At 32.1% G+C, this 14,821-nt stretch overlaps 1 protein-coding gene across 1 annotated transcript; it reads right to left on the bottom strand.

Annotated features, from left to right (window-relative positions):
- Positions 1-1,064: 1,064 nt before the first annotated feature.
- Positions 1,065-14,696, bottom strand: LOC106720904. The gene is made up of 14 exons (XM_045681157.1): positions 14,644-14,696; positions 14,478-14,559; positions 14,158-14,245; positions 13,654-13,756; positions 12,613-12,694; positions 12,157-12,253; positions 11,692-11,911; positions 10,861-10,942; positions 7,301-7,391; positions 6,567-6,666; positions 6,181-6,271; positions 3,325-3,421; positions 2,498-2,833; positions 1,065-1,852 (listed from the first exon to the last, which is right to left on the bottom strand). The coding sequence occupies exons 1-14, from the start codon at positions 14,663-14,665 to the stop codon at positions 1,097-1,099; spliced, it is 2,247 nt and encodes a 748-aa protein (XP_045537113.1). The 5' UTR covers positions 14,666-14,696; the 3' UTR covers positions 1,065-1,096.
- Positions 14,697-14,821: the final 125 nt, after the last annotated feature.

Genomic DNA, 14,821 nt, shown 5'->3' with positions numbered 1-14,821 from the left:
GCATCTTATTTTCGGTAGTCTAACATTAAACAGCTGTCTAACAAGCCATTAATTTTTTTAAATATAAACAAAACAAAATTGCCGGCAACAGATAAGAAATAGGACGTTGCTCTTCAAGGATTTCGGTTAAGTTAATAAAGACTCACTATATCTTAAATACACGACTATTAGAGTATTACGAATGATATCATATTTGAAAGTTGTTTTTCGCAAATTTGCTCATCCACAATAGAACTACTTTCATTTCACCTACTTTTAAATTCGCCCACTACTAATAGGCGTGGAAAACAAATATCTTCTTTTATTTACATTTTACTAATATTATAAACTAGCTTTTACCCGCGACTCCGTCCGCGCGGAACAAAAAATTGAAAACGGGGTAAAAATTATCCTATGTCCGTTTCCTGGTTCTAAGCTACCTGCCCACCAATTTTCAGTCAAATCGATTCAGCCGATCTTGAGTTATAAATAGTGTAACTAACACGACTTTCTTTTATATATATAGATGAGAATGTTCGGATGAATGGATCTTTGTTTGAAGGTATCTCCAGAACGGCTCAACGGATGTAGATGAAATTTGGCATAGATGTAGATCATAGTCTGGAGAAACACACAGGCTACTTATTGTTTTTTTTTAATCCGCGCGAAAGAACTTGCGGCGTCAACTACCTAATATATAAAATTCTCGTGTCACAGTTTTCGTTCCCGTACTCCTCCGAAACGGTTTGACCGATTCTCATGAAATTTTGTGAGCATATTCAGTAGGTCTGAGAATCGGCCAACATCTATTTTTCAAATTTTTTTTTTTTACCTGCGCGCGGACGGAGTCGCGGGCGACAGCTAGTAATTTATAAAGACAGTTTGTTAAATAACATCTGGAAGTGGGCGTGCCTAATCTATAAGTAAAACTTGCATTTGGAATTCGTTTAAGCGTAAGAATAGAATGAAAGCTTGTTTTGCATTTTAGCACGCAAACACTATATTAGGGAAATAAAAAAAAACAAAACATTAAATTTCACAATTATATTGCCAAAATAGTCATTATTGCATAATAATACGATAAGAACACATATTAATACGAACTAAACTAATAACTTTATTTATTTTTTGAACTTTTGTGCACAATTCGTTTATGTCTACTGACACATCCCGCAGTTCTGAACGTCTTACCACATTCAGGACATGGGAATGGCCTCTCGTCTGTATGTATTCTATGATGTACCTTCAATATCTCCATTGAATTGAACCGTTTCCCGCAAATGTCACAGCTGAATTTCCTCTCGTTGGCATGATATGCAAAGTGTCTTCTGTACTGAGCCAACACGTGGAATGTCTTCCCGCAAACTTCGCAAGTCTTTCTAGGTGTAGCGTTATGTGACGATTTATGTAATAGCAAACCACTTTTATATTTAAATTTCTTATCACACAAATCACAAGAGTAAGATTTGCCGGCTGTGTGCATGTCAAGATGGGCGACAAGATTGCTCGTATTTTTCCCGCATATTTCGCAAACCTTCCAATAACGATATATCAATTTGCGAGTTCTCTTTTTTCTTATAACGTTTTGTTTATTAGTTCTAACTTGCTTTACATTTGGTTTCTTATCTATGGACATAAGATAATCATTAGGGCAAGTGTCCATTAAATCGTTATTAGCCCCATGATTGTGTAAATTCTCTCCCGCGCTTTCATTAGCTTCAGCTATATGTTCTACTTTTATCCTTTCTTGTACACAATTGTTTCGTAACTGACGATCTATTTCTTGACATTTCCGTCGGAATTTGTAAGCGTTTTCTAATTGATTTGCACAATTTAGACATATCTGTGAAGGCAAACTATCGGATTGATCCACCTGAAACAATTATTAAAAAATATATTCATTTCAGAGATTTTTTGGACGTAAAATTTTAAAAAAATATATATATATGTATATATATATTTAAATGTCTTTTAATTTCTACTAATATTATAAATGCTTAAATGAATGGATGGATGTATGGTTGTTATCTCCAAAATGGCTCAATGGATCTTGATGAGCATATATATAAAACATAATTTGGAGGAACACATATGCTACTTATTTTTTTTTATTAATTCCGCACGGACGGAGTCACGGGCGACAGTTAGTTTGTTCTATAAATTCGAAGTCCTAGACAACATAATTTGGTAAATCAAATTTAATTTAAATTCGACACGATGTTTAAAACATAAGTATTTTCTTAAACTATGTAATGATTTCATTGAAATAACCAACGAATGATGTAAAACTTTAGTGAAACAATAAGTTTGTTTAGAAAATTCCTTGTTCATTACATCGTGTCATAGTTTCTTATTAAAAAATTAATATCTAAGAACGAAGATCATCGTTAAATATTACTTCATTTTGAGAAAACGTATGAAGGTGTAAAGATGTTATACTCAACACATTTTACGAAGCGCCAATGGTTAACTTTTTACATTTATGTTATTAAAATATATTAGAATAAGTAATTAATACCTGGATACCTCCAATGAGCTTCAACTTGTAAGATAATTCGACGCCATCTTCGTCTTTCTCCTGAAACACATTGACACAACCCGGCTCATTGAAACAGGACCTGCACTGTCCTGCGCATTCCTTCTCCGGCTTCACCTGCAGCAGCTGCTTCAGATCAAGCAGTTTCATGTCATCTTCGTATTCATCCTCATCTACAGGCGTCACTTCCACTTCTACGTTCATATCTTTATTTTTGTCCAACATGTATTGCTGCTCTAAATCAAAGTAACTCGCGAGTGCATCATAGTACGGCCATTGTTCGTTGAGCAGACCTTGTTTAGCGAACTTCTGTTTCCACTGTAATATATTATCATCATCAACAACCTGCCCTTATCTCTGTGGAGGGTCGACACAGTATGTACTCCTCCATACATTTCTATCAGACGTCATATCTGAATTTACCACCTTCTTACGCATATCCTCTTTCACACAATCCATCCATACTTTCTTTGGTCTTCTTCTTCCTTTATAGCCATCCACATTCAATCTTACTCAATCTTATTCAATTTAATAGATTACTATTGCATATGAAAGGTCTGAAGACTTTACGGTTTATTTCATTAAATTTATATGGAAAAGAGGTTTACAGCCGCACTCAGAGTTCCGCATACTGGATATTTCTAACTGAGTGTTACATTTTTATACTACATAAATTAAGACAATTGTATCTGTGATCATTAAGTTTTTGGAATTCACATTATTCTAATAATAACGTTATAAGAAAACTAATATGAAGTTGAAGTTGTTTAGATTTAATTTTTAATCAATTATTTATCAAATAAACTTACCTTAAATGTCTTCAACAAGTACGTCCATATTTCTGATATGTTCAACAGACTGTGGTCTATAGGTATACCGATGTTACGCAGCTTCCTCTCGACTTCTCTAAACCAAATGGGAATATTAAATTTAAAAAAAATAACTTATACAGTAAGTTTCTACTGCATAAATTCCCGTTTAAAAACATGTTGCTATCTTAGTTATTTCAAGGAGAATTTGAAAGATGGGAATATATTAATGTGCCAGTGTTACAGTTGTGTAGGGCTACGGTTTAATATTGCTGTTTTAACGTAATTAACAAAATGAACTTATGTAAGGAAATCAATGTACATATAACTGTTTTTAATATTATTTATTTTTAAAAAACAACAAATATTCTATCTGCTATAAAATATAAATAACAATGTATTCAAATTATGTCATTATGTAACGTAATACTCATTAGTAAGTATATTGATTGTACATGGAAAAAATAAGGAAAACATTTATATACGGAAATCTATCGAACTTATGCGTGATTGTATTGTAAATGTTGTTATGTCTTTGAACGGATCAAATGTCTTATTATTATTATTCTAGAACTTATTTTAACAGTTTACAACAACAACAACATAACTCACGCTCGTAACACAGAGGAGTAGACAGAGACCATGGACTTCAAGTGCGGACCTGACACACCTCGGTTTAACGGTTTATATGTAAGTATATTTTGAACAGAGCGTCGGTGGCTCAGTGCTCAGTTAAGCATTTGTCTGGTAATCTGCAGGTCCTGGGTTCAAATCATGCCATGTAACAATGTTTTTTTCTATTTACATATGTACATTTATTCGACGTTCTCACGATGAAGGGAAACATCGTGATGCAATCTTTCAGATGGGAATGCTTTATGCATACTCCGCGCCCCCACATATCTGATGAAATTCAAAGATATGTGTGTGGGTCAACCGACTCTCACTGGGCCAACAAAGTTTGACTATGGCTTAGTCACTCTTAATTTAGTCCCAATAGTGGGGACGTAGTAGCTGATGATAATATTTGGAACATGGTAAAGATTTGAGAATGACGGTTACCAGGTTTCAATTTATAACACTTTATTCTTTTTTGTTTTATTATAAGAAGCGTTTTTTAACAATATTAGCTTATTATTGCTTTGTTCATAAATTAATATAACTATATAAAACTAGCTTTTACCCGCGACTCCGTCCGCGCGGAATAATAAATAGAAAACGGGGTAAAAATTATCCTATGTCCGTTTCCTGGTTCTAAGCTACCTGCCCACCAATTTTCAGTCAAATCGATTCAGCCGTTCTTGAGTTATAAATAGTGTAACTAACACGACTTTCTTTTATATATATAAATATCTAAAGTTGTTATACATCATATAAAACAGCATCGTAAACATTTAATTAACGTTAATCGAAACATGTTTGTTGTACGTAATGTGTAAAGTACGAAATAATAAACAATACAGAACAAAGGAAAGTATGGTTTTAAATACTAAAATTAACTGTTTATTGTTAACTGATTTATTTTATTTTTAACCGTTAGCACGCACAATGTTGATTTTAAAAACGTTATCTCTGCTTATCCCTGTGGTAAAGGCATGAAAGAGTTCAACAGGTTCTCTAAAATGTTTTATTTATAATTTTTGGCCTAACATATATTAAAAGTAAAAGATATAGACAAATTGAGAATCTCTAATTTTTAAAGTCGGCTAAAGTTACCTTTGCTGCTGTTGTTTTAAAGACATGTAGAAAGATGTAAGTAAAAGATAGACAAAGCACGAACTACTTCCTTTGATACAAAATGGTCTATGTATTAGCCAGTCTTGTCTATGCCGCATTTAGCTAAGAGAGTGCTCAGTTATTTTAAAGAACAAAGAAGCCTATAGATATATCCAAACAAAACAAAGGGTTAAAATGATTTATGCATGCACTTGAAGAACCTGTTCTTTGTCGCGTTATTTTTGGGTTGTGACGATAAAAAGGTTAAAAAACATATGAGTTTTAATAACACTGTATCCCATCAAAGTAATTTCGCACCAAAGTTGGGATTTTAACAGGTTCGAACCAACGGCAAAAAAAAAACAGAAAAAAATATGATTTTTTTTTCAATCAAATTAATGAGATTCCATCGAAATTAAACTAATTATGAATAATTATTATATATAAATAAAATAAAGGACACAAAAAGAAATATAATATTACATATATTTATACTTTGGTAATATCCTCGATAGCTTTTGGATTAAGTGCATTCGATTAGCATATAAGTGTGGTCCGGTTTAGTTTGTACGCCATTTGTGGTTGTTAGTGACCATAAGAAGCTGGGACAAAAATCTAGTTAGCGAGTTTAAGACTTACAAGAATAGTTGTCTTTGAACTTTACTAGCTACCTAGTTAAACGGGTCCAGTAATAGATCACCGATAGAGTAATAAAGTTTGGTATGATATATTTGCTACCGGCAAATAGTATACCACATTTGTAATTTGCCTAAATTAATCTAAAAACTTTGCAATTTTCATATTTATTTTCAGTAATTTGTGACACTAAAGGCAAAGCATTTCATTCGTAGTTGCAATAAGGTAAAGGTAAAGGGTAAGTAAGGGGTTTCCTGATGGGCATTTTTTTCCCATTGGACCGATTGAGTACACAGAATAATAAATCCCTTTGATCCGATCAATTCTATAGATTAAATCTGTCCAATGGGAATAAAACATTCCCATTGGACCAATTGTTCAGTAGACCAATCGGCCCAACGGTAATCACCTCAGTAAAATATCAATAGTTAAGCTTTAAATAGACTTAGTAAGTAATTATTTGAAGTACGGTAAAGTGTTTATTATAACCAATGAATAACTCACCTCCAACCTTTAATTTGATCCTTAGTACATCTGAAAAGATGGCGCAAATCTGTCCGCGAGCTGATCAAGTTAAACACCCATTCCTCCTGCCCTGTCCGCAAACACACATTTTACTATTAGCTAAATATTTGGAATTCACTATTATCTCTTTTAAACTAAATTAAGCTTTAGGCTAATGTTAGTACACGATAATAGTCGAGTCGTATTCGAACCTACGACTATATAATCGTACATTTCTCAACCATCTTGGTGACCAAAGGTCCCTCCCCTTGCATCCCGCTATATCTAAAGTTGTGTTCTGCGCAGCGACTCGTGCGCAGTTTAGAGCTGTCAAGATATCTAAAAATATTCATACTAAAGTTAGTTATTAGGCATAAGTTACTTACAATCAATGATAGGGTTCATACTGCCCTCTCCCAGGTACAACTCGAAAATCGTGTAGTACACCCAACTCTTGTTATTAGTCGCTTTCGCCTTTTGATATTCCTACATCATACAAAATTAAAAAAAAATACAAAAGTATCCGACAGTACATAATATCAGAGATTTACAAAGACATAAGAGTTGTATCAGCTAATCTGGGACAGTGTCTCCCAAAGTGGAGCGTACGCCCCACCTTGGGGACATTTGTATTTAGAGAGGGGCAATTCGGAGATTTAAAAACTGAAGGCTACATCCTTACAATGATAGCCAGTGCAAAAAAGTACATAAAAACGTTTTATAGACAAAAATCCGTTGCATTTAAACTATTTATATGTGTTTTCGTGTTTAAAAATTTTATATGAAATTGATCTAGTCAGCCAAAAGTAGTATTTAATTATTTCTCTAACATTGTAAATTTAGGCCTCGAGAGAAATTTATTTCTAAACAAAATTTATAAGGGGGATATAGTCATGTTCATCTTGAAAAATGGGACATGGATCCAAAAAGGTTGGGAAAATAAGAGGTAAATACGAGAAAAGGATTGGGTTTTGGAAAGAATATTTCACTAGAAGAAACTTTTGTAGTCAATCAATTAACTTGTCTAGTGGATTAGCTAGTATTAACACGTTGAATGCTACTAAGATTTTTACAATGTGACATCGCAATGTGAAACGGTGGCACTGAAAGTGTTACTTACAGAATAAGTCGATGCCCACTTCTTGCAGAGTTCCCTCCCCGTGAGCACAGTCGGAAAATCGTACTCTTCTGCCATAATCTTCTTTAATTCGCTGTACAAATAAAATAAATTTTATAAACTTTGATAAAACCCATTATCTACATAGGTGGGCACAGTTAATCAAAAAGTTAACTTCGTTAATCGTTAATTCGTTAAATAAAAATTTAACTTCGTTAATCGTTAAAGCGTTTAATTTAAGAAAATTTAACGCAAGTTAAAGTTAACAGTTAAAGTTAATTTTGGTTTATATTACTAGTATAGGGCGCAAGCAATATGGACTAATTTTGTCGAGACTTTCAATAGAACTTAGGCTATTTTTTTACTGCGCTTACGAAATCTCGGGCGAGCGCTAATCCTATCTATAGTTTAGTTATATAATATACTCAAATAAAATTTTGACGATTGGGGTGATGTACTACTGCCTGTACGATATTAATGACATAGCATGCACTAGTTACACACACTTATATACTTCACTGACAATGATGGACAATTGACCTTTTCAGTCATTTTTTTATCGACCATCCAACTTCACGGAATTAGAGAACTAACTAAATTTAGACAACACAAGTTTTCTATTAAACAGTGAGACATACTCGTATTATGGTAATATTCAAAAGAATATCAATCTCAAATCTCAAACAAAATGCAGTAAGAAGGGACATAAACGTAAGTATGTTTAATACATCTCAAATATAAAATGTCACCTATTTACTTCGGCCGACACCGACTGCGAAATAACAATAATTATACAATATAGATATGTTACAAGAAAGAAGAGAACTTTCTTTAGAGTTTAGAGGGTTTTCATGACATTATTTTGTTACTTTTCAGTGCATTTTGTTTGAGATTGTTTTTTATGTTATTGTAAAGGTCACTTGTGCCGACATTTGAGCCGTTTATTTTGAAAGTGACCTAACTCCGTTTTTCATTTTTTTTGCCGATTACCATGGTTACATGTACAACTTCATGTTATTTATCAGTGAAACACTTCAGATTATCAGAGAAAAAACGATAAATTTTTTACACATAAGTTTTCCGAATTAATTAAATAACTGATCCGTGTAGTTTGAAAGTGGCCCAACTCCATTTATAGTTACATCAAGTTATTGTTTCATGCATCTTAAAACATATTAAAAAATTAAGAAGTGAAAAACACATCATAGCTTACAAGTGACATGTGCACCGGGCAAAATAGAAACATTAAAGTAGCTTTAATGTGGTTGAAAATTGTCGAAGCTTTGGATAATAATATAGAAATTATAGATCATAAATTTTTAATGATATTAACATTCGTTTTTACCAAATGATAGAGATTTAGCCGTGGTAGAAACGGCATTAAAAAAAATAATTTACTGTACGTTCCCCAAAATTATTACAAGATTATTAAAAAGTGTCGGAAGGGTAATAATTTTATTCTAAATGAAATGAGACAGGAAGATTTTGTATCGACAAAATTATTAGAAGACGCTATTTTTAAAAGAGTAAAAAATTCTGATGGAGAATCAGTAAACTGGTTAAGAAAGAAATCAAAGAATATGTTGGATGCGTTTTGTCAGAAATGAACCATACAATTTTTTTTATAAGACATCCATGAATGAAAATGAAAATTTTAAAGTTCTGAATTTATTACCACGTCGGGGTAGTCTAGTAAATTGTTTTGTAATTTTATGTTTGTAATTTTCTATGTTCTGTAATTAAAAAATGTTTTGAATCGCATAAATTATGTTTCCGAAGTGTTTTCAACATATTATGCTAAACAAAGTCCGTATTTTTTTTTTTAATTTGAAACATCTTAAATTATGTTGAATGGACTTGGGCACCTTCAAATTTTATAATGAATCTGGCTGTTAATTTTGAAAGTGGCCCAACTCCATTCTTGATAAGAAAACGCACGTTATTTACTTAATAAATGCAACTATTTTAACAGGAACTTTAAATTTAACATCCTTAGATACGCTTAAGCAGTATGACTCCTTAGTATCTTATACGTATATTTTTAAATTCATTGAAACGCAAAACTTTCAATATCTCGATTTGAAGATAAATGGAGTTAGGCCACTTTCAAAATAAGCGGCTCATTTCATATATTAATTTTAGTATAACACAATTTAACATTATTTCACTAACATAATTATTTTATCTTTTTCCTCATTCTTTCTCGTTTTATCGTATACTTTTTTTTTGTAAACAAACAAATTATCTTCGCTATTGTCTTTGTGCAGCGCACGTGCATCCCCGACCATTAGAAGGGTTGGGGCCATAAATCCATCGAGTTCGTTATCGCATTCTCTGTGCGGGCTGTCCATTTGATCCTTTGTTCATATTTTTAAAATGCAAAATTATTTTTCGTTGACTATGAAGAAGCCCCAAAAAAACAAACGACGGTAATAAACACCTAAATCCCTTTTGTTTTTGAGGAATGTTTATTGCGTGCACATTTCGTCTTTCGTATTTTTAAATTTATTTTTCATTGTTTGTTTCTTATCTACGCAATGACAAAAAAATCCTATTTGTACGCTTTTTCAAATGAACCATAAACGATTTTTTTTTATATTTTTTGCCGTCTTTAAACTTCAATATTAAAATAAACATTTTCGTCGCCAACAAAGTTTAGTTGTATTTTAGTTACGACGTTGAAGAGTTATGCACACTTGATTATTTTGATTGCAATTCAACGCAGTGTTTATCTATATATATAAGTGTACAATTATTGTATTTAGAATAAAGTACTTTCGTACCTTATGTTGGTTTTATAACAAAATCATGTTCTAAAAAAAAGTGATGTTAAATAAATGAAAACTAGTTTTAATGTGAATAAAATGTAATATAGACTTTTCGAGATATTTGTGTAAATGTGAAATAATTAATAAACTTTGAAGGTGTCTAGCGCCTAAACTTCACAATATTTGATAGAGGTAAGTTTGGTTAAATCGTCACTATTTTCTAACAAGGATTCTGCGGTACTCTTTTGATCAAGTCTTTCCCGGCCGCTCGGTGTATTGTATAACCTACATACACTCGCACTCGCTCGTTCTCGTTCTCTCTCGTTCTCGGTCACCATTCGACTCGCCGACGGTCCCCGAACATAGCCGAACTTACGAATGTAGCCTGATGCATAATTTAAATAAAATGACAACACGTCAATAAGTGTCTATTGTTACAATTAACGGACTAAATTAACGGAAGTGAAATTTAACGGAAGTTAACAAGAGCGTTAACACTTTTTGAATTTAACTTAAAAGTTAATCCGTTAAGGAAAATGTTAACTTCGTTAATTAACGATTAACGGATTAACGAGTTAATGCCCAGCTCTGATTATCTATATATATAAAAGAAGTCGTGTTAGTTACACTATTTATAACTCAAGAACGGCTGAATCGATTTGACTGAAAATTGGCTGGCAGGTAGCTTAGAACCAGGAATAGGACATAGGATAATTTTTACCCCGTTTTCTATTTTTTATTCCGCGTGGACGGAGTTACGGGTAAAAGCTAATTCAATATAACGATAATACTCACTTCCATGCCCATTTCCTTTCTCTGAATAACCAATCGTTCTGCAGACGAATTTGTATGAACGATTCAGTGATATCTTTAGACCCTAGAAATAAACAAGAAATATAATTTTCCGTTTGAAAGAGAAACCTATCTTGTAAAATTATAAATGCAAATGTTTAAAAGGATGGATGGATAGATACGTCCAAAACCACTGGATCTCGTTGAAATTTGACACAGATGTGGAATATAGTTTGCAAGAACACATAGGCTTGTTATGTTTTCTTTAACACTGCGTGGACAGAGTCGCGGGCAACAGCTATCTTATAATATTTGCTTTACATTAAATAATTAAAAGCTATAATGGTAATAGTCCACGACGACAATGTGTTTATTTTAACAATCTAAAGACATATTTTTGTGTCTTTAACCGACATGAAATTTCTAAGAAGTGACTAACGTGTTTGATGTATGATTACATGTGAGCCATTGACCTCCATAAAACCATTGTAAAGATCTCTTTTTGTGAAGTCGCAACATTTTAACTTACTAATATTATAAATACGAATGTTTGGATGGATGGATGTATGGATGGATGGATGTTTGTTAGAAGGTATCTCCAGAACGGCTAAACGGATTTTTTTTTCATCACTTTTTAAAGTGGGTTTTCACTGGCGAAAATAAATTCAGATATTTCGCCAGTAGAAACCGAGATTAAGTCTTATGAAACATAACAACTGCTACTTTCGCTCTTAAGGCTCTTAAGGCATTGCTATTGTCACTTTTTTCTAGTTAAAGACAAGGATAAATATAGTTGTAATATATAGTTCAGTACAGCGGAGACTTGTTACTTACATTGAAATTCTTCGGTACAATTCTCTTTTCTGTCATTGTAGAAGCCCTGGAAAGTTTTGTCTGTCTTTTTCTTTTCACCGACGAATTTACTCGGCGAATCTGATTCTATACAAGCTAGATAACTGGGTTCAAACATCTGGTAGTAAGTCAACATTGGCTTGTATAGCGGCCAATCATCCGCACCACCCGTACCATTTCTCAATTTACTTCTATGTTTACGCTGCAAATATATATATTAATTGAAATATAGTGCTATTAGAAATAACTAATAATCCAGTATTTCAATTCAATGGTCTTAGACCAGGATATGAGTGAGATTTTTTAAGTGATTCAAGTTTTTTTTTTACACACAACACACTGTATACCAGAAAATAATGATTTTGGAGATGTAGCTAAGGACATTTTCCTGCCTCTGCTGAAAGTTATTTGTATTATTAAAAAAAACAATTTTTATTTGACACTAACCTGAAATATCATTCTTATATGATGCCACAAGCCTTTCAGATCCTGTATGTAACAATCAACAGGCAAATCTTCCATTCGCAATGATTTTTCTACCATCCTGAAACAAATAAATATATAAGTGAAAATTATAATAATATAACAAAAACGTACTCACTTCTTTGTAAAGCACAATCTTAGCAATCACTGCATATTTTTGAATACTTTTTTGTGACTAAAAAGCCCAGTAATTACGACACGCTTTAGGCTATATTAAAGGGGGTGAGTAAATTAAAAAAAATTGTCATGCAAGAAAACTACAAAAATTGCAAGCTAATAGCAACAAAGAAGGTTGCCATGGTAAAGGTAACTCTCAGCCAATGGCAAAGACCTTTATTTTCTCATTAACATACAAATTAGTAGAATATGCAGTATTTAAATATTTTCAATTGACTAAATATTATGTAAAAATATATTTACCTCCACATTGTATGGAAATCCATCTTGGACTTCTTAGTCTCAGATATAGAGCAGATTAATTTCAATCGCCACTCATTACTCCCTGAACAAAAAAAAACAAAAATAAGAAACTTTATAATGCCAGAAATTATTATTTGCTTACATCTGCTACTACTCCAAATAAAAAAACAAACCTTATTTACTTCTTAAATATATAAAAGAAAGTAGTGTTAGTTACACTATTTATAACTCAAGATCGGTCGAACTGATTTAGCTGAAAATATATGGGGAGGTAGCTTAGAACTAGGAAACGGACATGGGAACTTTTTTATCCTGTATGCATTTTTTTTATTCCACGCGGACGGAGTTGCGGGTAAAAGCTAGTGGTTTATAAAACCTAATGTGACAACCCCATATTAGTGGAATAAGGACACGAAATGACCGTTTTAATATTTATATCTAAACATTAAAAAATTTTGATGAGTAGTTGAAATTGTACAATTTGGATATCTGTAATATTAACTGGATTTATATTGTTAAAGTTGAAGTATATGTACTTTGTTTATATAATCACAATACGGTTGACCTGGATAAGCAAAAATCTAAAGGACTACAATATTTTTCTGGCTTCTAGAGATTCTCACTTACGGAGTCTGTTCGTTGGAACAGGACAATAACTCTCTATTACAATACATACATTTTTCACTTATCCAGTTCTATCTTATCCTGGTAGAATATATTTATAATCAAATAATACAGTAATTTAAAAACTGTTTATATTTAATACTTAATAGTTTAATAGCTTATCCTGGTAGAATATATTTATAATCAAATAATACAGTAATTTACAAACTGTTTATATTTAATAGTTAATAGCTAATAAACTTCATAAGAAAATATCATATCAATTTCTTATTATGGCAGAGTAGAACAACATTTTTCTATACTAAAGGTTAGTGTAATATAAAATTTAAGAAAATAAAAAGACCCGGGATGGTCTTTAAACAGTGGAATGGATATTACGTTGAGTAGATACTATTAAAAATTACTTAAAATACTTACATGATGCATATTTCTCTAAAGCTTTGGATATTTCTAAGTTCTTTTCAAATAATTTGTAGTACTTCCAACTTTTATTTTTAGTTTTTTTGGCTATTTTGTACATCTGTAAGATTCAACCATCATTAAATTATTCAAACTTTCGTAAGACACTCACATACATTTGTCCAGTGTTGGTACCGACTAGTTTCAAGCCCATCGGGGCCCTTCATCAGGGTGAGTGGGACTGGTACTATTTCGCGGACGCGGCCCGTCGCTCACTGAAGCGGTTCAATGTATGTGAGTGTTTTAGCCGTTTCATATATTAGTCAACCATCATTGTTTATATAAGCCAGTATATGAAACTAAATTTAACTCTGCTAATTGAGCGGTTGAACGTAAGTGTAGTAGTTTTGCAACAACAGTTAATGATAAAATCAAGTAATGCACTTTTATTCTAACCAACCCAATGTTGAACGTTTTAAGTTTTGTATCAATAAATTTTGTTAAATTTTTTAACATACTTACATCATATGTATATGACCATTTCTTTCTAACATGGTCAATTGTCATTTCTTGAGGAAATCCACTTTCAAGGAGTATGCTATGAAATTCCCTAAATAACAAAAACAGTGAATTAAATTATATGAATTGCATGACTATGCAAGGCCCAGCAGTGGGCAGACAAAGGCTGTTAATGATGATGCAGGACTTTTGTTTACTATGTATTGCATTTCCGAACTATTAGGACCTCCCCTCTATCCCTTTTAAAGACTTTTGGGCCATAAGGGACTTGATTTTATTTTTAATGCAATATTACTGCAATAATATGCACTTAACATACTTACTTCCATGGTTGTTTCTTTTTCTGAAATAACCATTCGTTTTCAAATCGTGCCTCTAAAAACTTGGTAACTAGCTCAGGATTCCCTAAAAGTACAATAATATTATCGATTTAGTAATAGTAGTAATTAGTAATAGCTAGTAATAGATTTTAATTGGATTTTTACTTACAAACAAAAGTTTTATCTTCCATGTTTTTTGTAGTTAAATTATGGCTAGTTCTATAAAATTAATGGAAAATATACTTAGTTAAATAAAACTTATACATGGTTTCTCTTAGCTATAAATATGATTTTATAAGTTTTTGCAATTTTGTTTAATAAATAATTTATTTTCAAATGTCAAACTT

This window comes from Papilio machaon, chromosome 15, assembly GCF_912999745.1.
Source record: "Papilio machaon chromosome 15, ilPapMach1.1, whole genome shotgun sequence".
In the NCBI taxonomy this organism is placed as follows: domain Eukaryota; kingdom Metazoa; phylum Arthropoda; class Insecta; order Lepidoptera; family Papilionidae; genus Papilio; species Papilio machaon.
The sequence above is the reverse complement of the archived record's forward strand: the minus strand, read 5'-3'. Positions and strand labels throughout refer to the sequence as shown.

What these genes read in the sequence shown, in the direction of transcription:
- LOC106720904 (XM_045681157.1), bottom strand. Translation starts at nt 14,665, where the DNA reads ATGGAAGATAAAACTTTTGTTT. An exon ending in TTTAGAGAAATATGCATCAT is followed by an intron (nt 12,695 to 13,653) that starts GTAAGTATTTTA and finishes TTTTTTGTTCAG; the next exon opens with GGAGTAATGAGTGGCGATTG. An exon ending in AGCTCATTGGAGGTATCCAG is followed by an intron (nt 1,853 to 2,497) that starts GTATTAATTACT and finishes TAATTGTTTCAG; the next exon opens with GTGGATCAATCCGATAGTTT.